Source organism: Mobula birostris, unplaced genomic scaffold, assembly GCF_030028105.1.
Source record: "Mobula birostris isolate sMobBir1 unplaced genomic scaffold, sMobBir1.hap1 scaffold_2300, whole genome shotgun sequence".
NCBI classification, from domain to species: domain Eukaryota; kingdom Metazoa; phylum Chordata; class Chondrichthyes; order Myliobatiformes; family Myliobatidae; genus Mobula; species Mobula birostris.
In genome coordinates, this window is record NW_027275348.1 from 310 (window position 1) to 25,194 (window position 24,885).

Here is a 24,885-nt window from a genome sequence, read left to right on the forward strand (position 1 = left end):
TTGGTGTCATCCGCAAATTTGCTGATCCGGTTAACCGCATTATCATGCAGATCACTGATTATAGATGAGAGTAGGAATTCTATTGTATTTATTTATATGTAAATGGCTGCAAGAAAATGAATCTGAGGGTGGTATATGGTGACATATACTTATTTTGATAATTATAGTATGAACATTGAACTTGAACCCAACCACAGTCTATTCCAGCTGCTACCATCTGAAAAATGGTACCACAGCATAAAAGCCAGGACCAACAGGCTCCGGGACAGCTTCTTCCACCAGGCCATCAGACTGATTAACTCACACTGACGAGTGTACTCTATATTACATTGACTGTTCTGTTTATTATAAATTATTATAAATTACTATGATTGCACATTGCACATTTAGATGGAGGTGCAACGTAAAAATTTCTACTCATGTATGTGAAGGATGTAAGAAATAAAGTCAATTCAATTCAATGAACTGTCGCGACTTTTGTAGATTTTGTGCAGACATGCCCACAGCCACCGTCTCGAGGATCGGACCAGCCTGGGAAATCAGCAGAGGTCAAGACAGAAGAGAAGCCTGCGTCCAGTGTGAGTGTAGAGTCCTCGTAAGGTCCTGTGCCCTATCCCTCCCGTGGCCTCTCCCTGTTCTTCTCAACGACCCACCCACCCTGTAGGGCCCAGCTCTTGTCTGGTCTGAGAGTCATAGAGAAGTACTGCACAGAAACAGGTCCTTCGGCCCATCTAGTCCATTCTGATCTATTAATCTGCCTAGTCCCATTGACCCACAACTGGACTATAACCCTCCATATTGCCTCCAACGTAGTTACCCAAGATTCTCTTAAATGTTGCAATCAAACTGACACCCATCACTTGTGCTGGCAGCTCGTTCCACACTCGCACTACCCTCCGAGTGAAGATGTTCCTCATCGTGTTTGTTTATTTTGAGGTCTGGCATGGAATAGGCCAATCCTATCCTTCGAGCCACATGCCCAGCAACCCCTAATTTAATCCCAACCTTGGAGTATTGTGAGCAGTTTTGGGCTCCATATCTAGGAAAAGATGTGCTGACTTTGGAAAGGGTCCAGAGGAGGTTCACAGAAATGGTTCTAGGAATGAAAGGGTTAACATTTGGGCTTCAATTGATGGCTCTAAGCCTGTACTTGCTGGAGTTTAGAAGAATGTGGGGGAAGCTCATTCAAATCTATCAAATATTGAAAGGCTTCAATAGAGTGGATATGGAAGGGGGATGTTTCCTATAGTGGGAAAGTCTAGGACCAAAGGGGACAGCCTCAGAATAGAGGGACATCCATTTAGAGAGGAGGTGGTAGAATTTCTATCGGCAGACAATGGGAAATCTGTGGAGTTTGTTGCCATGGGCGGCTGTGGAGGCCAGCTCACTGGGTGTATTTAAGGTGGAGCTTGATAGGTTCTTGATTAGACAGGGCGTGAAGTGTTATGGGGAGCAGGCAGAAGAATGGGGTTGAGAGAGAAATGGATCAGAAATGATGGAGCAGACTCGATGGGCTGAATGGCCTAATTCTGCTATGTCTTATGGGCTTATGATCTAGTCACAGAGCAATCTACAATGACAAGTTAGCTGACCTGCTATGGCTCTGGTCTGTGGGAGGACACTGGAGTACCCAGAGAAAGGCCATGCATTCCACGGGGACTCCTTACAGACGATGTCGGAATTGAACTCTGAACTCCAACGCCCTGAGCTGTAATAGTGTCGCGCTACCGTGGTGCCCCCTTAAATATTTCACCTTTCACCCTCAACCTATGACCTCTAGTCTGGTCTCCCCCAACCTCAGTGGCAAGGTGCAAGTGTTTGGGATAGGCATGTTGACTATATTTAAAAGTTATCTGGCCAGGTTCACGAAGCCTCCAACCTGACAGCATGAGTAATTTCTCCCTTTCTCCGTTCCCCACTCTGGCTCCCCTCTTACCCGTCCTGGCCCCTCACCTGCCTTTCTACTCCCTTTGGCTCACCTTCCTTCCATGCTCTATCCTCCTACTGTACTGAGGCCGTATAGAAGGGCTGAAGGGCCTGTGTTTATCTTGTAGCACTTTACATCTCTGAGAGAGAAATCAGGAGGAGGAGAATCTTTTGCTTTAAATGTAAAGAGACAGTACACTGTCGAGGGCAAGGCCCTTAAGAGTGTTGATGAGCTTGGGGCCCAAGTTCGTAGCCCTCTGAAAGTGGCTACACAGGTTGCTACGGTGGCTGAGAAGGCAATGGTACGCTTGCCTCTATTAGTTGAAGCATTGAGTTAAAGGTCAAGAAGTTAGGTTGCAGCTTTATAAAACACATCTGGTTGCTTTCAGTTTCAGCACTGAATTTCAATTCTGGTTGCCTCATTATGGGAGGGGTTTTGAGGATGTTCCCTCGGTTAGATGGGTTAGAGGTCAGATAAACTTGGGATGTTTTCTCTGGAGCTGTGGAGGCTGAGTGGAGACCTGATAACGGTTTATAAGATTATGGGCGATTTGGATAAAACAGACAGCCAGTATTTTTTCCCGGGGTCGAAATGTCGAATACCAGAGGCTTGCACTTGAGGTGAGAGGGCGAAAGTTCGATGGAGATGTGTGTGGCAGGTTTTTTTACACAGAGAGAGGTGGATCCTGGAATGTACTGAGAGGGGTAGTGGAGGTAAATACGATAGAGATGTTTAAAATGGAAGGGTATGGGCATTGTGTAGACAAAAGGGTTAGTTTAGCTTGATTGCTGATTTAATTAGTTTGAGACAGCATTGTGGGCCGCAGGGGCTGGTCCTGTGCTACACATCTTTTGTGTTCTATGTCCCAAGCCTTGAGGCTTGAGATATCTTTGGGTAATCCTTGTCCTCTCACCCTTCCACTCCGATCTTTGGCACTGAACCTTGGCCTTTCACTTTTCCATTGGGCTGAGGCAGTGACAAGTGTAGACGGTGACTGCAGAGGGGAGGCTGGCTTTCATGAAGTGCTGAGCTGTGTTCACAACCCTGCAATTTCTTGTGGTGTTGTGGTAAGCTATTAAAAGGCCTAGGTAGAGTGGATGTGGAGAGGAAATTTCCTATAGTAGGTGAGTCTTGCACCAGACACAATAACCTCTGAATAGAAGAATGTCCCTTTAGAGAGATGAGGAGGCGTTTCTTTACCCAGAGGGTGGTGACTCTGTGGAATTCATTGCCTCAGATGGGTGTGGAGGCCAAGTCATTGGGTATATTTAGAGAGGAGGTTGATAGTTTCTTGATTAGTCAGGGTGTCAAAGGTTACGGGGAGAAGCAGAAGAATGGGCTTGCGGGGGAAATTAAATCAGCCCTGATGGAATAGCAGAGCGGATTCGATGGACCGAATGGCATAATCCTGCTCCTGCGTCTTACGGTCTTGTGGGCAGAGCAGTTGCCGTACTGAGCCGTGATAGATCCAGTTAGGATGGTTTCTACAGGATATTTTTCTGAAAGCCCAATTTGACTGGAAGTGATTCACTCAGCAAACATCTAGCACTTCTTATGGGAGAGACTACCTCGTGTTCTGGTGAGGCAGCTGTGTGTATACTTCAGCTCTTTCCTGTCCTGATGTTTGTGCAAGCTGAAATCCCCGGCCTCACACACAGGAGGATTGATCTGTTAGAGCAGGGGTAGGCAACCTTAAGCACAAATGATTTTCTAGCATGCGTTATTCATTAATTTGAGGCAAAACGTAACTAGATGTATTTAAATGGATAATTCCCATATTTCAAGTTTTTTATGGCATTTATCTGGCCCACCATCCGCTCATTAATACACGATCCGGCCCACAAAGGCAAAAGGTTTGCCAACCCCTGTGTTAGAGCATAGAACCTAGCAGTCCCACAGTATTCTTGCAGTTGGTACTATGCTATTACAGCTTGGGGTATCAGTTCAGACACTTCGGTGAAGTTTGTATGTCCTTCCTGTAGGCGCACGGGTTTCCTCCGGGTGCTCTGGTTTCCTCCCACAGTCCACAGACAAACTGGTTAATGGGTTAATTGGTCATTGTCAATTGTCCTGTGATTAGACCAGGGTTAAAACCATAAGGTATAGGGGCAGAATTAGGCCATTTGGCCCATTAAATCCGCTCTCACATTTCATCATGGCTGATCCATTTTCCCCCTCAGCCCCAATTTCCTGCCTCTCCCCCCCCACCCCTACAACTCCCGTATTCCTTCATGCCCTCACAAATCGAGAACCTCTGCCACAAATGTACCCAGTGTACCCGTTTGGCCTTCACAACCAACTGTGCCAATGAATTCCACAGTTTCACCAATTCAAATCAAATCAAATCAAAAAACTTTATTGTCATTTCTAACCATACATCAGCTCTGCAGGGCAGAATGAGACAGCGTTTCTCAGGAGCAATGTAACCATAACATAACAAATGCAACACTAAATAATAAACATAACAATAAATAGTAAACCACAACAGCCACATGTCAGTTAAAATCAAGTTGTATCTGTCCAGTGCAAGTTAAAAGTGTCCAAAGCAGAGTCAGGTAGAGCAGCTATTTAGCAGTCTGACTGCCTGTGGGAGGAAGCTGTTTAGTAGCCTTGTGGTTTTAGTTTTGATGCTCCTGTAACGTTTGTCTGATGGCAGAAGAACAAACAGTTCATGGAGAGGGTGTGAGGGGTCTTTAATGATGTACCGTAATGATGAGCCCCACCACTGTGGTATCATCAGCAAATTTGATGATCAGGTTCTCCTTGAATCTGGCTGCACAGTCATGTGTTAGCAATGTAAACGGCAATGGGCTAAGCACACAGCCTTGTGGGGATCCAGTGCTCAGTGCGATGGAGCTCCGACTAAAGAAATTCTTCCTCACCTCCATTCTAAAAGGATGTCTGTCTATTCTGAGGCTGTGTCCTCTGGTCCTAGGCACCCCCAGCATAGGAAACATCCTCTCCACATCCACTCTATCAAGCCTTTCACCCCTCGACCTACGTCATTCATCTGAATTGTAGTGGGAACGGGAGGGTGGGTTGCTGGGTGGTGCAGCTCAGTAGGTCAGAAGAGACTGTTCCTCGCTGTGTCTGGCATTTATAACAACCCAGTGGAAGCCTATCCAACCCATCAGCTTCATGCCAGCCCCTTAGGGAAGCAATGCAATCATTTCCCATTTGGAATTGGTTTATTATTGTCACGTGTACCGAGATAGAGTGAAAAGCTTGTCTTACATACTGTTCATAGAGATCAGATCATTACACAGTGCATTGTGGTAGAACAAGGGAAAACAATAACAGAATGCAGACAATAAAGTACACGGTCAGAGCAAGGTAGATTGTGAGGTCAAGAGTCTACCTTATCATACAAAAGGTCCGTTAAACAGTCTGATAACAGTGGGGTAGAAGCTGTCCCTGGGCCTGGTGGGACGAGCTTTCAAGCTTTTGTATCTTCTGCCCGATGGGATAGGGGGGAAGAGAGAATGTCTGGGGTGGGTGGGGTCTTTGATTCTGCTGGCTGCTTTACTGAGACAGTGAGGTGTAGACAGAGTCCATGGAGGGGAGGCTGGTTTCTGTGATGTGCTGAGCTGTGTCCACAACTTTCTGCAGTTGCCGAACCAAGCTGTGATACATCAGGATAGGATGCTTTCCAGGGTGCATCTGTAAAGACTGATTTTTGGGGACATGTCAAAATTCTTAACTTGTCCTTTCTCACACGTGAGTCTTCAGCCGCGTGGACTGGCTGACAGCAGCTGATTCACCAACCCCAGACGTTCCCTGGATGTGGGAGTCAACTGGAACGCTCAGGGGAAACCCACGTTGGGTCGTCTATCTGCTGGGGAGCTGGTGCCAAGCAGCCTAGAGCTATCCGCTCTTCCTCGTTTCCACCCCAGTACCTCTAATACCGCCCTTCACCCCACCACCCACCACCGTTAACGGAGAGCGCCCGGAAACGCTGGGCAATGACTGCACTCGACCGCGTTCCGCTGAGCCACTGTGGCCCCCGCGCCTTGTGACCTGTGACCTTTGTGCTCCCACAGGGCTCCTCGTCCGAGTTTGAGGTGGTGAACTCCATCGACAAGAGTGAAGCCCAGGTGCAGGATCACCAGGTGAGAGCGACCTGTGTCAGGAGTGAGGGGGAGGAGTCTTACAGCTCATGTGGTGTCCAGTCAACCATGATTTAGCCCTCACCTAATCAAGGGACGAATTGCAATGACGAAGTAACCTACCCGGTACGTCTTTGGACTGTAGGAGGAAACTGGAGCACCCAGTGAAAATCCAGGCATTCTGTGAGGTCGACTCACAGAGGACGCTAGGATTGAACTCCAAAGTCTGATGGCCCAAGTGATAAAGTGTGGCGCTAACCGCTACGCTACCGTGGTGCTACGCCCACGGTTGGGTATCAGACTCACTGTGAAGTTTGTTGTTTTACAGCTGCAAGGCATAAAAAGTACTGAGAATTAATGGGGCAACACCAGAGCATAGCGAATAGCGGAACGTTACTTCAGCACCAGGGATCAGAAATCAGTTCCCGCCACTGACTGTAAGGAGTTTGTACGTTCTCCCCGTGACCGCGTCGGTTTCCTCCAGGTGCTCTGGTTTCCTCCCACAGTCCAAAGACGTATGGGTTAGCGTTCGTGAGTTGTGGGCATGCTGTGTTGGTAGTGGAAGCGTGGTGACACTTGCGGGCTGCCCCCAGCACATCCTCGGACTGTGCTGGTCGTTGATGCAAACAGCACACTTCACTGTGTTTCAGCGTACGTGAATCATCTTACTGCAACGTACAGGAATAATGAGGTGGGTGATCGACAGGCACAGGATGCTGGGGGATCCCAGCAGGTCGAGCAGCAGCAGCACTGGAAGGGAATGAACAGTCGTCATTTTGTGCAAAGACCTTCCCAGGCCACAGTGTGAACTGTTTATTCACCTGCACAGATGCTGCCTGACCTACTGAAATCCTCCAGCATTTTGTGTGTGTTGCTCAAGTTTTCCAGTGTCTGCAGAATTTCTTGTGTCTGAAAGGTGGGTGATGCTTGGCTTGCTCTAAATCTCCTCATCTGGTCCCTGATTCCCTCTATATCTTTAATCTCCTTGGGGTTCTGGTTCCCCCTTGATTCCCTTTGGGTCACGGTGTCAGTACCAACCATGGCTGGGTCCAGGATGCTGCCTGGATTAGGGGACATGAACTATAATGAGGGGCTGGACAAACTTGGACTCTTTCCTCTGGAGCGGCAGAGGCTGAGAGAGATCTGATAGAGGTTTATAAGATAATGAGAGGCACAGATAGAGTGGGCAGACGGCAGCTGTGTAGTCTTCCTGTGGGGTTGGTCGTGTCGAGGTTAGCATAACGCTTTTACAGTACCAGCGACCAGGGTTCAATTCCTCCTGCAGTCTGTAAGCACTTTGCATGTTCTCCCCATGATCACGTGGGCTTTCTCGGGGTCTCCTCCCTCAGTACAGAGATGAGCGGGATAGCAGTGCGATTGGTCACACGGATGTACTTGTTCTGTGTGGACTCTTTGGGATGCATCTCTAAATAAAGTAGTGTAAAAGACGGCAGAAGAGTGTAGTGCAGGTAAATGATAAAGTGCAAGATCATAATGTGTTAGATTGTGAGGTCAAGAGTCCGTCTTATTGTACAAGAGTCTGATAACAGTGGGGTAGAGGCTGTCCTTGAGCCTGGTGGGACGTGCTTTCAGGCTTTTGTGTCTTCTGCCTGATGAGAGAGGGGAGAACAATGTCTGGGGTGGGTGGGGTCTTTGATTACGCTGGCTACTTTACTGAGACCGAGAAGTGTAGACAGAGTTGATGGAGGAGAGGCGGGTTTCATGATGTGCTGAGTTGTGTCCTCGCAATCTATCATGCTATGACCTCGCACCTTATTGTCTACCTGCACCGCACTCTCTCTGTAACCATAACACTTTATTCTGCATTATGTCATTGTTTTATCTTGTTCCACCTCAATGCACGGTGTAATGATCTGATCTGTATGTACAGTGTGCAAGACAAGCTTTTCACTGTATCTCAGTACATGTGACAATAATAAACCAATCCCAATTACACCTCTTGGGCTCCTTCACTCCTGGGGAAAAGAGTCTCACTCTATTCAGTCCTGCAGTCCCAGGCACGTCCGTGTTAATTTTTTCTGCACCCTCTTCAGCTTAATGACATCCTTCCCATAGGATGAGCAGAACTGCACACACTACCTGCCCCAAGTGTGGTCCCATTGACTTGTAAGTTTCTAACATGACATCCCTGCCGCTGTACTCACTGCCCCGTCCACTGACCAGTGAAAAGTCTACAGAAAGTGGTGGATACAGCTCAGTCCATCACAGGGCAAGCCCAAGCCCCTGAGTGACATGTCCTGTCAACTGATGGTGCGTGGCTGTTACTGGCAAGAGCAAGCAGTTCTCAGTAGACTGCAAATGCACACGTGCGTGCAGTCAAGCTCGCCTTCCACTAGATGGCAGCACCGATGGAACAGGCCAGCCCTCAGCCCAGCATGGATGCCCCACTACACCACCTCAAGACGTTTAAAAGATCAATTACACAAGATTTAAACAAGCTAGCTTTCTCTTAAGCGGGCTAAAGATACAGAGATCCTTGGATGCAGCAACACAGGCAGCTGGCACACTGGCGGTCAAAGTTAACATAAAATATATCTTGAATCTTGCCTGACAAAGCTGTTGGAATTCTTTGAAGAAATAACAAGCAGGATAGGCAAAGGAAAATCGGTTGATGTGTACTTGGACTTTCAGAAGGCCTTTGACAAGGTGCCAGACGTGAGGCTGCTTAACAAGCTATGAGCCCATGGTATTACAGGAAAGATTCTAGCATGGGTAAAGCAGTGGCTGATTGGCAGGAAGCAAAGAGTGGGAATAAAGGGAGCCTTTTCTGGTTGGCTGCCGGTGACTAGTGGTGTTCCACAGGGGTCTGTGTTGGGACCCATTCTTTTTATGTTATATGTCAATGACTTTTATGACAGAATTGATAGCTTTGTTGCAAAGTTTGCAGATGATGCAAATATAGGTGGAGGGGATAGTAGTTTAGAGGAAGTAGAGAGGCTACAGAAGGACTTGGACAGATTAGGAGAATGGGCAAAGAAGTGGCAGATGGAATACAGTGTCATGCACTTTGGTAGAAGAAATAAAAGGATATTTTCTATTTTCTAAATGGAGAGAAAATTTAGAAAATTTTCTAAACCACTTGGCCACGCGCCACTAGAATATAAAAGAAAGGATATAATGTTGAAACTTTATAATGCACTAGTGAGGCCTCACTTGGAATATTGTGAGCAGTTTTGGGCCTCTCTTAGAACGAATGTGCTGAAATTGGAGAGAGTTTAGCGGAGGTTCATGAAAATGATTCCAGAATTGAAGGCAGAGGTTGATAGATTTCTTGTTTGGTCAAGGCACGAAGGGATACGGGGGGGCGGGGTGGGGGGCGGAAAGACAGGAGCTTGGAGCTGAGAAGCAAAATGGATCAGCCATGATGAATTAGCAGAACAGATTTGACGGGCCAAATGGCTCGCTCTTCGTATCATACTGTCCTTGCTTGAGTATCGACACTGCGGGACAGAAGCTGCCCTTGAGCCTGGTGGGACGAGCTTTCAGGCTTTGTATCTTCTGCCCGATGGGAGAGGGAAGAAGAGAGAACGTTCGGGGTGGGTGGGGTCTTGCACCTTGGTCCCAGAGGAACTCTGTTTTGTTTCATGTGTATTTATGTATGTTTGAATGACAATTAAAGTTTGACTTTATTAGCCTTGGGGATGCAGGTTAGTGCCTGGATGTGCGCAATGCAACCCTGGTCGTTAGTATCTTACGCAATGTGTGAGTCATAGTACTCGCTGGCTGTGTGCAAGTATGTTCCACTCTAAATAAAACAGAAATCCCAAGATGAAGCAACTGCACAGATGGCGTTGACCAAACTCTTTAAAGGAACCTCAAGCAAAGTATCAAATACTTAACCGGTCAGGCATTGTGAAATGAGAGTTAATATTTTGGATTAATTTGTTATTGACTTCGAGGGGGGCATAGATATGCATTGTAGTCTCCTGACCTACTTACTACCCCCAGCATTTTGTGTGTGTGTCGTATCCAGACAGGATGCTTTCTATGGCACATCAAGGGTCAAGGGGTCATGCCAGCTTTTTCTAGCCTCCTGAGGAAGTAGAAATGCTGTTGAGCTCTCTTGACCGTGACGTTAATGTGCCTGGAGCAGGACAGGCTGTTGGTGATGTTCACACTGGGCACATGCCTAGCACATGTAGGGTAACGGTTAACACCAGTAATCAGGGTTCACTTCCCATCGCGGCCTGGGAGGAGTTTGGCCAAAATCAGGCCTGCGTGGCCGTGGTCAAACCTGAGGTGGACACGGATGTGAAGGACAGTACGTTAGCATAGTGGTTGGTGTAACACTTTACAGCACCAACGATTGGGGTTCAATTCCCACTGCTATCTGTAAGGAGGTTATACGTTCTTCCCTTAATCGCGTGGCTTTCCTCCGAGTGCTCCAGTCTCCTGCCACGTTCCAAAGACGTACATGAGCGTGAGCACGCTACGTTGGTGCCGGAAATGTGGTGACACTTGCGGGCTGCTCCAGCACAATCCTGGTCACGTTGATTCGAAGCGAGCCACCACATTTCACTGTATGCTTTGATGCACGTGTGGCAAGTAAAGCTAATCTTGAAACCTTGATTGTCAACGTGCTCTGAGGTGGAGTGAAAAGCTCTGTTTGGATGCCATCCAGACAGATTGTTCTATATGCAAGTCCAGAATCAGGGACATAGATCTAGGGTGGGGGGGAAAATTAAAAGAGACCTGTGTGGGACAGCTTCCTCACGCTGAGGGTGGTGAGTCTGTGGAACGAGCTGGCGGAGGGAATGGTTGAGAACGGCCCAACAGTATTGCTTAAGAATCACTGGTAGGTACGTGGGGCTTGGAGGGATCTGGCTGAAGACAGGAAACTGCCAGTGTCTGGGTGGGCACCCTGGCCAGCATGGCCTGGTTGGGCCAAATGGCCTGCATCCACACTGTATTGCTCCTATGACTCTATTGGTACATTGAGGTAGTACAGAACAAGAAGGGAACGGCAATTATAGTGCTCGTTGCAGTTTCAGAGCATAGTGCAGGTAGACTCATGCACCCCAGACATTCTCTCTTCTCCCCGCTCCCATTGGGCTGAAGATACAAAAGCCTGAAAGCTTGTCCCACCAGGCCCAAGGACAGCTTCTACCCCACTGTTATCAGACTACTGAATAGTTCCCTAGTATGATGAGATGGACTCTTGCCCTTACAATTAAACTTGTTATGATCTTGCACTTATCGTTTACCTCACTGCGCTTTCTCTGTAGAGCAGAGAATGTAGAACAACACAGTACTGTATAGGCCCTTCAGCCCACAATGTTGTACCAAACTTGTAATCTGCTCCAAGGTTAATCTAACCCTTCCACACAGCCCCTCATCTTTATTTCAACCACGTGCCTATGTAATACTTTTTACACTTTATTCTGCGTTCTGCTATTGTTTTACCTTGTTCTGCCTCCATGCACTGTGTAATGATCTGATCTGTAAGCCCGGTGGAACCGTTTCTGCTGACAGGAGAAGGGGGAAAGGCAAGTTACTGATGCCTTAAAACCAGTCACTTCGAGCAGGTTAACCAGTGACACTTTGAATACGATGAGGCAGGGAGTTCAGAAGCCTAATGGCTAGAGGGAAGAAACTATTTCTCATCCTGACCATTGGTGTTTCTTATGCATTGTAGTCTCCTGCCTGATGGTAGAAAATCAAACAGAATGCTGGATGGATGGGTGAGATCCTTAATAATACTAAGGGCCCTCCGTATTCAACACTCCTGATAAGTGTTCCTGATGGGTGGTAGGTAGGGAGACACATGTGTTGTGTCTCACAAAAACCTGAGGCACAGAGCCCTTGTGCAGGATTCCCTAAAGGTTAATTTGCAGGTTGAGTCTGTGGTGGGGAAGGCAAATGCAATGTTAGCATTCATTTCAAGAGGACTAGAATATAGAAGCAAGGATGTAATGTTGAGGCTTTATAAAGCACTGGTGAGGCTTCACAGAGTATTGTGAGCAGTTTTGGGTCTCTTATCTCAGAAAGGATGTGCTGACGTTGGAGAGGGTTCAAAGGAGGTTCACAAAAATGATTCCAGGGTTGAATGGTTTGTCATATGAAGAGCGTTTGATGGCTCTGGGCCTGTATTCACTGGAATTCAGAAGAATGAGGGGTGACCTCACTGAAACCTATCGAATGGTGAAAGGCCTTGATAGAGTGGATGTGGAGAGGATGTTTCCTGTGGTGAGGGACTCTTAAGACCAGAGGACACAGCCTCAGAATAGAGGGGCAGCCTTTTAGAATGGAGAGGAAGAAGTCCTTTGGCCAGAGAGTGGTGAATCTGTGGAATTCATTGCCACAGACGGCTGTGGAGACCAACTCTGTATGTATATTTAAGGCAGAGATTGATAGGTTCTTGATTGGTCGGGGTATGAAGGGACACAGGGGGAAGGCAGGAGATGTGGGGCCGAGAGGAAACGTGGATCAGGCATGATAGAATGGCGGAGCAGACTCGATGGACCAAGTGGCCTAATTTGGCACTTGAACCTTACGGTCTTATGTTCCCCTCAGCCATTCCCAGAGTCCTTTGTCGGGACTTCAGGTCTAATGCACGGCTGTTCCCATACCAGATGGAGATGCAACTTGTCAGGACGCTGTCAATGGTACTGCTATAAAACGCAGTTAAGATGGTGGGGAGCGGCCTCGCTTGCCTCAGTCTCCTGAGGAAGTGGAGGTGCTGGTGTGCGGCCTTGTCAGGGAGGTGATATTCAGGAACCAGGTGAAGTTATCTGTGATCTAAATGCCCTGGAGTTTGGTTCAGTGACCCCCCTCTACTGAGGAGCCGTGTATTCACAGAATCTGTCAGGGGTTGCTGCGATGGTACAGCTTGCAGGACTAGAAGGGTCTATTTTCTAAATAAACATGTACAAGATAGCAGCAGACAATTAGTTGTTAAAATGCAAAGCAAGTATCAGGTAACAGTCTAATCTAAGAATTAAACAGTTGCCACGTGCACTGTGTCCAAGACGATCACTACATGCTCTAACCAGAAGCCATGAATTACCATAGAGGTGCATGCACTGCTGAGGGCCCGTGACTCCGCCTTCAGAGCAGGCGACAAGGCAGCCCTAACAACAGTGAGGGCCAAACTGTCCCGGGTCATCAGAGAGGCAAAGCGTGCACACGCCCAGCGAACCCACAGCCACTTCCAGGACAGCGGTGACACACGGCGCATGTGGAAGGGCATTCAGGACATCGCCAACTACAAGACAACATCACCAGCCTGTGCTGGTGATGCCTCCCTCCCAGATGTGTTCAACAACGTCTACGCTGGTTTTGAGGCGGATAATGACGTGGCGGCGGGGAAGACCTCTCCTCCTCCAAATGACCAGGTGCTGTGTCTTACCGTGGCCGATGTGAGGAGAACCCTGTGCAGGGTCAACCCACGGAAGGCTGCTGGACCAGACAATGTTCCAGGCAGAGTGCTTAGAGGATGTGCAGACCAGCTAACAGAGATTCTCACTGACATCTTCAATATCTCCCTGAGCAGCACAGTCGTTCCTACGTGCTTCAAGGGCGGCACCATCATCCCTGTGCCGAAGAAGTCTTCAATGTCCTGCCTCAACGACTACCGTCCCGTTGCACTGACATCCATCATCATGAAGTGTTTCGAGAGGCTCGTCATGAGGCACATCAAGACCCTGCTGCCCCCCTCACTGGACCCCCTGTAGTTCGCGTACCGTCCCAACCGTTCAACATTCGACGACATTGCCATCACCCTCCACCTGGCCTTAACCCACCTGGACATTCGAATGCTGTTCATAGACTTCAGTTCAGCATTCAACACAATCATTCCTCAGGAACTGATTGGAAAGCTGAGCCCACTGGGCCTGAACACCTCCCTCTGCAACTGGATTCTAGACTTCCTGACTGGGAGACCTCAGTCAGTCCGGATTGGAAGCAGCATCTCCAACACCATCACCTTGTGTTGTCTCGCTTAGTCGAGTGTAGTTTTGTGTTGTTTCATGTAGCACCATGGCCCTGGAGGAACATTGTTTCGTTTTTACTGTGTACTGTACCAGCAGCTTATGGTGGAAAATGACAATAAACTTGACCACTTGAAACAGTAGCCAAGAACATCTGTTTTGCGTCAGCTGGTAATGCAGATGTCAGATCGGGAAGTTTAATCGCAGTCGGTTTAAGCAACAGCAACGAACAAGGGCCTGAATAGAGGAAGCAAGAATCGAAAGCTGCCAAAGAAGGAACTGATTTGATGGAAGTTTTGGAGGGAGGGGAAGGTTGGCACCCATTGTCCCAGGTTACAGCCGGGTTCCCTTCCTGAGGACTGCTAGTAACAATTCAGAAAACGTGGCTGCTTATAGAGTTTGCACCGGCAAAAAATACCTACAATGGTCAGCAAATCCGTCCCATGGGTCCAGGGGAGGTTCATGAGAATGATTCTGAGAATGAAAGAGTTAATGTATGAGGAGCATTTGATTGCTCTGGGCCTGTACTCACTGGAATTTAGAAAAATGAGGGGGGGATGTCACTGAAACCTATTGAATATTGAAAGGCCTAGATAGAGTGGGTGAGGAGAGGATGTTTCCGATATAGAGGGCACAGTCGCAGAATAGAGGGGTATCTCTTTAGAACAGAGATGAGGTTAGGAATTTCTTTAGCCAGAGGATGGTGAACCTGGAATTAATTACCCACAGACGGTTGTAAAGGCTGGGTGTATTTAAAGTGATATTAGGGCATGACAGGTTATGGAAGAAGGCAGGCGAGCGGGGTGGAGAGGGATAGTAAATCTGCCATGATGGAATGACAGAGCGGACTTGATGGGCTGATTGGACTAATTCTGCTCCTATATCTTATGACCTCCCAAACACTCGCTTGAGTGTACAGGTGATCATAACCCTGGGGATGTCTTGCACATCTTGCATTGTTCGGCATGTTCTTCCTCCTTCCCCTTCCTGAGGTCAATGATCAGTTGGTTTTACTGACGTTGAGTGAGACGTTGTTAATAAGGTTAGCTTTATTTCTCACTTTGACCCACACAGTGAAATACATCGCTTACATCAACTACCTACGCAGTCCGAGGGGAAGCCTGCAAGTGTCACCAAGTTTCAGGCACCAACATAGCACGCCCACAACTCACTAACCCTGACCTGTACTGTAGAACTTCGGAACGTGGCAGGAACCCGAGCTCCCGCAGAAGGTCCACATGTTCACGGGGAGACAGACAGCGGTGGGAATCGAACTCCTATTGCTGTTGCTGTAAAGCGTTACAGTAACCGCTACTCTACCATCTGACCATGGTTCAGTGTCCACCACTGGGTTGAGTGTTGCCCAACAGGGCTGATTTTGGCCAAGCGGTTGGCATTGGACCCTGCGTCACCTTAACTGCTGTCAGGGGTCCCTGGGACCTGTGTCACGAGGGTCCAGCGATGAGCTGCTGGGGCCTTTGGATGACTGCACGGTTTTGTTTTTGACAGAAGTATGTTTATTACAATTATGTTCTACAATACCACAACAGTAATAAAGACTAACACAATTACTAACATACATCATCACCATTACGTGCCGTGTGTAATGACGTGGGTGATCATGGTTTTCCATCTGCCTTTAATCTGAGAAGTTCTAATAAGCTCTTTGAAACTTTTGCCTGCCTATCCCTTGTGTAACTCATGACTGTCCTGTGCTGTCAACCGTGACTTTTTCTTCCATCAATTCTTCCAGTCGCTGCAAGTTGTTTGTGCTTCTCTATCCTCAGAGTGTGTCCCAGAAATTCCAACTACCACTTCCTGATTGATGGTATCAGCTCTCTCATTGTGACTAACGTGTACTAAGTGAAATTAAAATGTTCCCATCTCTGTCAACGATGACGGTTATCCCCTGTGGCGCTCAAAGTTCCCACAATGCATCCATGGACGCCGTGCGTTCCCTATCCATGGTAACCGGGACACAGATATACTCCTGGAGCACCGCCAGGCACTCCGCCCAGGTGGAACCCTCTACTGCCCACTTCCAGGGTCCCACGCATAGATATCTTTGCCAGCCCCAGCACCAAGTTCAGTAGGACATCCTCACCCCACTTTGCCCCAGGTAAGTATGGCGGTACTTAAATGCAACCAGAAAGTGAGGTGTAGCACCTGCAGATATGAAAAACGGTGTGCTTAATGTAGCATGCCCACAACTCGTTAGCCCTACCCCATACGCTTTTTTGGAATAGGGGAGGAAACCCGGATCACCTGATGGAGACCCACGCGGTCACGGCGTGAGCATGCAAACTCCTGACAGACAGCGGCAGGAATCGAACTGTGATCGGTGATGGCCGGCTCCGTAAAGCGATTGCACTAACCGCTACCCGACCATGAACCCCGATCTGTAACCGTTTGATTGAGGGACTGGGACTGACCTGCATGTCTTCCCTTCTCCGTACAGGATGTTCTTCAGCAGCTGGCGAACGAGGACGGAAACCTGTCAGTTCACCTGCAGCGACTGGAGAGCTCCCTCAGCATGTTTGCCGAGGAGACCAACAAGAAGCACCTGCTCGCCCACCTGGGCCGAATGGCCGTCGACTTCAATCGACTCTCTTCCAAAGTGCAGAAGAATGAGTATAAGACGGCCATCCTGCAGGTAGGGGGCAGTAATCCTCTCCAGCACAGGTCATCTCCTTTGAAATTAGTGTTCATGGGATGTTCAGAAATCAGAATCACTGATAACTGACGTATGTCATGAAATTTGATGTTTTGTGGCAACAAAAGACAGTGCGATACAAAAAACATGCTATAAGTTATCAAAATAAATAAATATTGCAAAAGACGTCATGAGGACTGTTCAGAAATGTGATGGTGGAGGAAAGAAGCTGTTCCTAAAACATTGTGTGCGTGTACGTCCTCCCTGACGGTGGCGATGAGGGGAGAGCACGTCCTGGGTGGTGGGCCAAATATGGGGAAATAGGATGTGTAGATAGACAGCTGGGTCAGCACAGGCGAGTTGGGCCGAAGGGCCTCTTTCCCTGCTGTATAACTCCAACAGCTGTTTCCATCAAGGTGAAGTTCCTTCACTCATGCTGTGTTCTCTCTCTCTCTCTCTCGCATGTTCCTGGCTCCCTGTGTCCATATGTGCCTCTGTGGCCGGGTGTGTGTGTCTCTGTTCCTGTGTCTGTGTGTGTCTGTGTTCCTCTGTGTTGTGTGTGTGGGTGTGTATCTGTGTGTCTCTGTTCCTGTGTGTGTGTGTGTGTGTGTGCACACGTGTCTGTGACTGTCTCTGTGTGTGTCTGCGTGTATGTCTCTGTTTCTTTGTGTTATGTATGTGTGTCTGTGCTTGTGTCTGTGCCTGTGTGTGTGTGTGTGTGTATGTCTGTCTGTCTCTGTTCCTTTGTGTTGTGTATATGTGTCTGTGTGTGTCTCTGTTCCTCTGTTGTGTGGGTGTGTGTCTGTGTCTCTGTTCCTGCGTGTGTGTGTGTGTCTGTGTCTCTGTTCCTGTGTGTGTGTGTGTGTGTGTGTGTGTCTCTGTTCCTTTGTGTTGTGTATGTGTGTCTGTGCCTGTGTCTATCTGTGTGTCTGTCTGTGCCTGTCTCTATCTGTGTGTCTGTGTGTACGTGTGTGTCTCTGTGCCTGTGTCTATCTGTGTGCTCCAGACTCTGTGTAAGCAGCTACAGACAGAAAATGAAGACCTCCGAAGGAAACTGGACAGTGATCTCGAGCGCAAGAACCAGATGTTGGCCAAGATGAAGTGAGTCTGCACTTGCATTTGGGAGGGTTGCTTCCCCACCCTGGGCCTCCGGAAGTGTCTCAACCCGTATAACGTAGGGAAAGCTGTGGCCAGCCTACACATTGGAGACTTCCACAGAGAGGCAGGTGGCCATGACAAGACCACTTCTTGTGGTTGTTGTAGATCATTTGGGATCGATGTTAGCTGAGATGTCACCACTGAAATTCATTAGAAGTTGCATCTGCAGGTCTTCCATGTCTACTGAATGGCTGTGACTTTTCAGTACAAAAACAGGCCTTTCAGCCCATCTAATCTATACAAACCAAGATCCCCATCTAAGCTACTCCCATTTGCTTGCATTTGACCCATATTCCTCTAAAGTTCCCAACCTTTTTTATGCCATGGGCCGCTACCATTAACTGAGGGATCCGTGTACCCCAGGTTGGGACCCCCTGGTCTAGACCTTTCCCATCTGTCCAATTGCCTCTTCCTCAACCACTTTTTCAGGCAGCTCGTTCCATATACTGACAACCCTCTCTGGGTGAAAAAGTTGCTTCTCAGGTCCCTATTAAATCTCTCACCTCAAACCTATTCTTTATTCTTTTCTTTAGAAGCTGCCTGACCTACTAAGTTCCTCCAGCATTTTGTGTGTGTGTGCCCTCTAGATCTTAATTTCCCCAACACCGAGAGAAAGACTATGTGCAGTCACCCTATCATACACCTCTATAAGGTCACCCCTTGTTCTCATACACTCCAAAGGGAAAAAAAATCCATCCTGGACAACCTCTCTCCATAACTCAGTCCCTCAAGAAAAGTCTCAGTTTGGAAAACCTCTCTCCATAACTCAGTCCTTCAAGAAAAGTCCCACTCTCGTCATCTTCTCTCCATAACTCAGTCCCTCAAGTCCTGGCAATTTCTTTACAAATCTTTTCCGTACTCTTTCCAGCATAATGGCATCTTTCTTATAGCAGGGTGACCAAAACTGATCACAATACTCCATATGTAACATCACCAACATCTGGAACAATTTCCTCTATACAATGCCCTGACAGCACCACGCCCACCTGTGAGCCCACTTTCAGAGAGCCATGTACTTAAAACCCTAAGGCATAGGAGCGGAATTAAGCCGTTCAACCCATCGAGTCTGCTCCACCATTCCATCATGGCTGATATGTTATTTTTTCTCAACCCCATTCTCCTGCCTTCACCCTGTAACCTTTGTCATCATGATGAATCAAAAACCTGTCAACCTCCATTTTAAATAAACCCAATGACTTGGACTCCACTACCATCTGTGGCAGTGAATTCTACAGATTCACCAGTCTCTGGCTAAAGAAATTCCTCCTTATCTCTTTTCTAAATGGACATCTCTCTATTCTGAGGCTGTGCCCTGTGGTCCTATACTCCCCCACTGTAGGAAACATCCTCTCCAAATCCATTCTGTCAAGGCCTGTCAATAGTTTCAACGAGATCCTCTCTCATTCTTCTAAACTCCAGTGAGTACAGGCCCAGAGTCATCAAACGCTCCTCATATATTAATCCTTTTATTCATGAGGTCATTTTCGTGAACCTCCTTGGGACCCTCCCCAGTTTTAGGGGGTCGAAAACTGCTGAGCCCAAGGTTATATTCTAGTCCTCTTGAAATGAATGCTAACATTGCATTTGCCTTCCTCATCACCGACACTGATATCACTGCACGAGGACTCCCAAGTTGCCTTGTAACTCTGATTTTTTTGAATTTTCTCCCTCTTTTCTTCCCATTTCCCGTTCCTTGGCTCGTGTCACCACCTGAAGCCTTGGTTTAACATCTCATCTGAGTGATGCCAAGTTTGATGATGCCGCACTGTGGATGGACCTGGCATCTGAGCCCAGAACTCTGCTGATCTTATAGAACGGTGTGATACAGAACAGGCCCTTCAGCCCATCTAGTCCATGCAGAACTGATTTTCTGTCTAGTCCCATTGACCCGCACCCAGATCAAAGTCCTCCATACCCCTCCTATCCGGTCTTCTCTTAAACATTGAAATCAAACCTGCATCCACCACTTCCACTGGCCGCTCGTTCCACACTCTCACCACCCTCTGAGTGAAGAGGTTCCCCCTCAGGTTCCCCTTAAACATTTCACCTTTCACCCTTAACCCATGACCTCTAGTTCTAGTCTCACCCAACCTCAATGGAAAAAGACTGCTTGCATTTACCCTATCTATACCCTTCATAATTTTGTATACCTCATTCTGCACATTCTAGGGAATAAAGAATTCACTGATCTGGTCTCCTTACATATTCTGGTCTTGGAGGTGGTGCAGAAAAGGGTCACGAAGTTGATTCCAGAGATGAAGGGGTTAGCCTATGAGAAGGGATTGAGTTGCCTGGAATTCAGAAGAATGGGGTGGGGGAAGTGTCTTTGAGAAACAAAGGAGTGGGAGCAGGAGTGGCCATCCGGCCCATTGAGCCTGTTACACTGTTCAATAAGATCATAAGGACTAGGAGCAGGAGTCACCGTCCGGCCCAACAAGTATGCTCCACCGTTCAATAAGATCAGAAAGGGTAAGATGAGGGAACACAAGCCAATCCTCTTAGAGAGATTGAGATTTCAAGTTCATGGGTGTCAATATCTCTGAGGATCTAACCTGTCCCAACATATTGATGCAGTTGTAGAGAAGGCAAGACAGCAGCTACATTTCGTCAGGAGTTTAAGGAGATTTGCTTTGTCACTTGAAACTGACTGACGTACTGTGGAGAGCATTTGAACTGCTTCCATCACTGTCTGGTTTAGGGGGTGGGGCTACTGCGCAGGATCATAGAAAGCTGCAGGGAATTGTAAATTAGTCAGCTCCATTCTGGGTACTAGCCTCCGCAGTATCCAAGACATCTCCAAGAGGTGATGCCTTAGCAAAGCAGCATCCGTCATTAAGGACACCTGTCACCCAGGACATGAGTACATGCCCCCTTCTCCTTGCTTGACGGGCTGAATGGCCGACTCCTGTTCCTAGTCTTTAGGTTCATATTGAATGGTGGAACAGGCTCAACGGACTGGATGGCTGGCTCCTGCTCCTAGTCCTTACTGAATGGGGAAGCAAGCTCAATGGGCTGAATGGCCGACTCCTGCTCCTAGTCCTTATTGAATGGGGAAGCAAGCTCAACAGGCCGGATGGCCGACTCCTGCTCCTGTTTTGGATATCCTTATGAAGAAATAGATATGTTGGGATTTGGGTGACTGGGTGTTTATCTGTGTTTTGTCCTTGCTGGGATTGGAGGGAATTGTAATCAGTTTATTATTGAGATACAGTGAAAAACTTGTTTTGCATACTGTTCATACAGATCAGATCATTACACCGTGCATTGACGTAGAATTATGACAATGCAGAATGAAGTGTGTAGAATAGGGAGAATGTGAGGCACAATAAGGTTGTCCTTTTCTTTGTTCTTTGAAGATGTGAACATTTGAAGCTGAAGGAGTTGATGGTGGAGAAGGAGAAGATGCAGCAGGCGGAGGTGTCCAAGGCGAGCCCCACTGAGCTGTCGATGCAGCAGAGCGAGTTCCCACAGGTTTGTGACCAGAGACTCGAAGCCCCCATGTCCTTCCTCCTGTCCACCTTGCTCCAAGCAGACAGCAGAGCAGAAATACAGACGACCACAAGACACAGGAGCAGAATTAGACCATTCGGCCCATTGAGTCTATTCTACCATTCCATCAGGGTTGATTTATTATCCTTGCAACATGCAGAAAAATTCTGGAGGAGCTTAACAGGTCAGGCAACATCTATGGAAATGAATAAACAGTAGATGTTTTGGGCTGAATCCCTTCTTCAGGTCTGGAAAGGAAGGGGGAAGATGCAAGAATAAAAAGGTGGGAGGCGGGGAAGATGGAAAAGCTAGAAGGTGATAGGTGAAGCCAGATCGGTGGAAAAGGTGAAGAGCTATGATAGTCATGGGGGATTTCTATATACAAGTAGATTGGGAAAATCAAGTTGATGCTGGATCCCAAGAGAGGGAAGTTTTAGAATGCAGTTTGAGGAGAAGCTAAAATCAGATGTGTCAATATTACAGTGCAATGAAGGGAATTACAGAGGCATGAGACAGGAGTTGGCCAATATTGATTGGAAGGGAACACTAGCAGGGATGACAGTGGAGTAGCAATAGCTGGAGTTTCTGGGAGCAGTTTGGAAGGCGCAGGATAGATACATCCCAAAGGAGAAGTGGTATTCTAAAAGGAGGATGTGTGTGTGTACGCACAAACACACCAAACAAACAACTGAACTAAGCTGAACATCCTAGACTGTTTCAATGACTCTGTAGTTTTGGTGTTTTATCTTGTGTTTTTTGCTCATTTTATGCTGTTTGCACAATTTGTTCTTTTTTTTTACATGTTGGGTATTTGATGTTTCCTTTGAATGGGTTCCATGATGTTTCTTTGTTTTGTGGCTGTCTGTGGGAAAGATAAATTTCAGGGTTGTACACTGCATACATACTTTGATAATAAGTGTACTTTGTACAGCCTCAGAATAGAGGGATGTCCATCTGGAACAGAGGTGGGCAGAAATCCCTTCGGCCAAAGAGTGGTGAATCTGCAGGACTGATTGCCACAGACAGCTGTGGAGTCTAAGTCATTGGGCATATGTAAAGCAGAGGCTGACAGATGCTTGATTAGTCAAAGATCAGATTAGGGTGTCAACGGTTGTGGGGAGATGGCAAGAGAATGGGGTTGAGAGGGATAATAAATCAGATATGATGGAATGGTGGAGCAGACTGAATGGACCAAATAGCCCAATTCTGCTCCTGTGTCTTATGGTCTGACGTGCGACACACAGATCCCATCATTGAAAACAAAGCAGCCTGCACAAAATGCTGGCGGAGCTCTGCAGGTCAGGCAGCTTCTGTGGAGCGGAAAGGACAGTAGATGTTTCGGTTGAGTCCCTTCATCAGGATTACGGCGCAGTGCGTATACCTCTGATCTCCTGGCCTGATGAAAAATTCACTGACTTTGAGACACACACACAATTTTTTTCCTCACCGCTTATGGGCGGCGCATGTATGTACTTCTCCCTCAATTTCGGGTCCTCTACCAGAGGCCTGGGAGTGAGGGCTCTGCGCAGTATCCTTGCTGTTCCCAGTAGTGCACTCTTCTGGACCGAGATCCCAGATGCTGTTCCCAGGATTTATTGGAACCATTTCCCAGTCCAGCTGTCACAGTTCCAAGTGCTCTCATTACCACTGGGATTACTCTGGCTTTAACCTTCTGCATCCTTTCTATCTGCTCTTTCAAGCCCTGATATTTCTCCAGCTTCTCATATTCTTTCTTCCCAATGTTCCTGACATTCAGGATTGCCACATCTATTCCTATTGCTTTCTTCTGTTCCTTGTCCAGTATTACTGTGTCTGGTTGGTTGGCCAGTACCTGCTTATCAGTCTGTATTGGGAAGTCCCACAGGATCTTAGCTCTGTTATTTTTCACCACCTTCTCGGATGTTTCCCGTTTGGACTTGGGAGTGTCCAATCCATACTCAGTGCAGATGTTCCTGTACGCGATTCCTGCAACTTGGTAGTGTCGTTCAGTGTATACTGTCCCTGCCTGCATCTTGCACCCTGCTACTATGTGCTGAATGGTTTCAGCGGATTCCTTGTACAGTCTGCATCTTGGGTCTTGTCTGGTGTGGTAGACCCTGGCTTCCATTGTTTTCGTGCTCAGCACCTGTTCCTGTGCAGCCATGAGCAGCACCTCTGTGCTGTCCCTCAGCCCTGCCGTTGGTAGGGTTTTCTTGTGTCAGCCATATCTGGCGATGGAACATCTCATGCAGTGGCTTGTCCTGTTATGGCCTTTGGTCCTCTGGCTCTGCTTCACCCATTTCCATATCCCCTGCCTGCTGTCTGAGGTATTCTAGTAGGTCATCTTTAAAGGCCATCTTCCTGACATGAATGTTTCGCATTTCTTCCAGGACTGTGGGCTTGACACTTCCAAGTCCCGGTCCTCCCTTATTCCAGCGGGTGTACAGTTGCTCAACATTGGACTTTGGATGGAATCCTCCAGGTACTGTTAGTAGTTTCCAGGTCTTGATGTCAGTGGCTACCAGTTCGTTCCTTGGCCAGCACACTAGTGCAGCTGGGTATCTGATGACTGGTAGGGTGAATGTGTTGATGGCTCTGATCTGGTTCTTCCCATTCAGCTGGTTTTTTATGAGTTGTCTCATTCTTTGGAGGTACTTGGATGTTACAGCCTTCCTTGTGTTCTCATCGCGGCTTCCATGCACCTGCAGGATCTCCGGTAATTTGTAGCTGTCCTGTACATGTGGTATGTGGCTTTCAGGTAACTCGACTCCTTCAGCCTTGATGAGTTTTCTTGTGCTATTGACTTTGGGTTAACTTCTAGCATTGTCCTCCAACGGCCCACTAAGTTCTTGATGAAGGTTCCTAGTGTCTTGCTGACCTTGTACAGAGATAGACATTCCAGGATCCATGTAATGAGCATTAAGTGGTATGCTTTCTGTCATCGATCCAGGCTGTGCTTAGGTTGGTTTGCCTGGACTCGGAGCCTTGCATGATTGCTTTGTCTACCAGTAGGTGGCGCTTGGAGTCTCTGGTTGCATTACCAATCTGCCTCTGAGCAGGGCTCAGGGAATTACATACATGTTCCTTCAGCTTGCTGGCTATGATGCCTGATAGGAGCTTCCATGTTATAGACAGGCATGTTGGAGGCTGGTAGTTTGTGAGAATCCTTCATTATGAGTACTGTCCTTCCTTCAGTTATCCAGTCAGGGTGGGAGCCTGCTTCATTTGAGCTGCCAGCTGTGTGTGTACTGCTGTTAGTTTCTTCAGCCGATAGGTGTGGATCATGTCTGACCCTGGTGATGTTCAGTTCTTCATACTTGCTGCCCATTGCTGGACATCTGCTGTGATGGTGACTGGTTCTTCCTCCGGGAGATCCCAGAGGCTTACTTGTTGGTCTTTCAGCCATTGGGCACTGCATTATGTGATGCTTCTTTCTCCCAAATACTCTTCCCATATTCCTCAGTTGCTGTTTTGGTTGGTTCAGGTACTGGTGTGTTGTTGCTCAGGAACTGTGCAAATACTTTTCCTGGTTCTTTGGAGAAGAGTGCATTTATTTGCTTGGGCTCTGCGTCCTTGGTGTACCTCTGTAGTCTGGTAGCCAGAGCTGTTAACTGTCCTTTGCCA

General features: G+C 47.7%; 1 protein-coding gene across 1 annotated transcript in view; it reads left to right on the top strand.

The window, feature by feature from the left end:
- Nucleotides 1-483: 483 nt before the first annotated feature.
- The window catches only part of tnip1 (TNFAIP3 interacting protein 1), a gene marked incomplete at its 5' end in the record, with an annotated part of 49,505 nt that continues 25,103 nt past the window's right edge, over nt 484-24,885 (top strand). The window contains 5 exons of the mRNA XM_072250228.1: nt 484-578; nt 5,968-6,036; nt 16,441-16,635; nt 17,642-17,736; nt 21,150-21,264. Of these exons, the coding sequence (XP_072106329.1) occupies nt 484-578; nt 5,968-6,036; nt 16,441-16,635; nt 17,642-17,736; nt 21,150-21,264 (569 nt within the window). The remainder of the gene's footprint in view (nt 579-5,967; nt 6,037-16,440; nt 16,636-17,641; nt 17,737-21,149; nt 21,265-24,885) is intronic.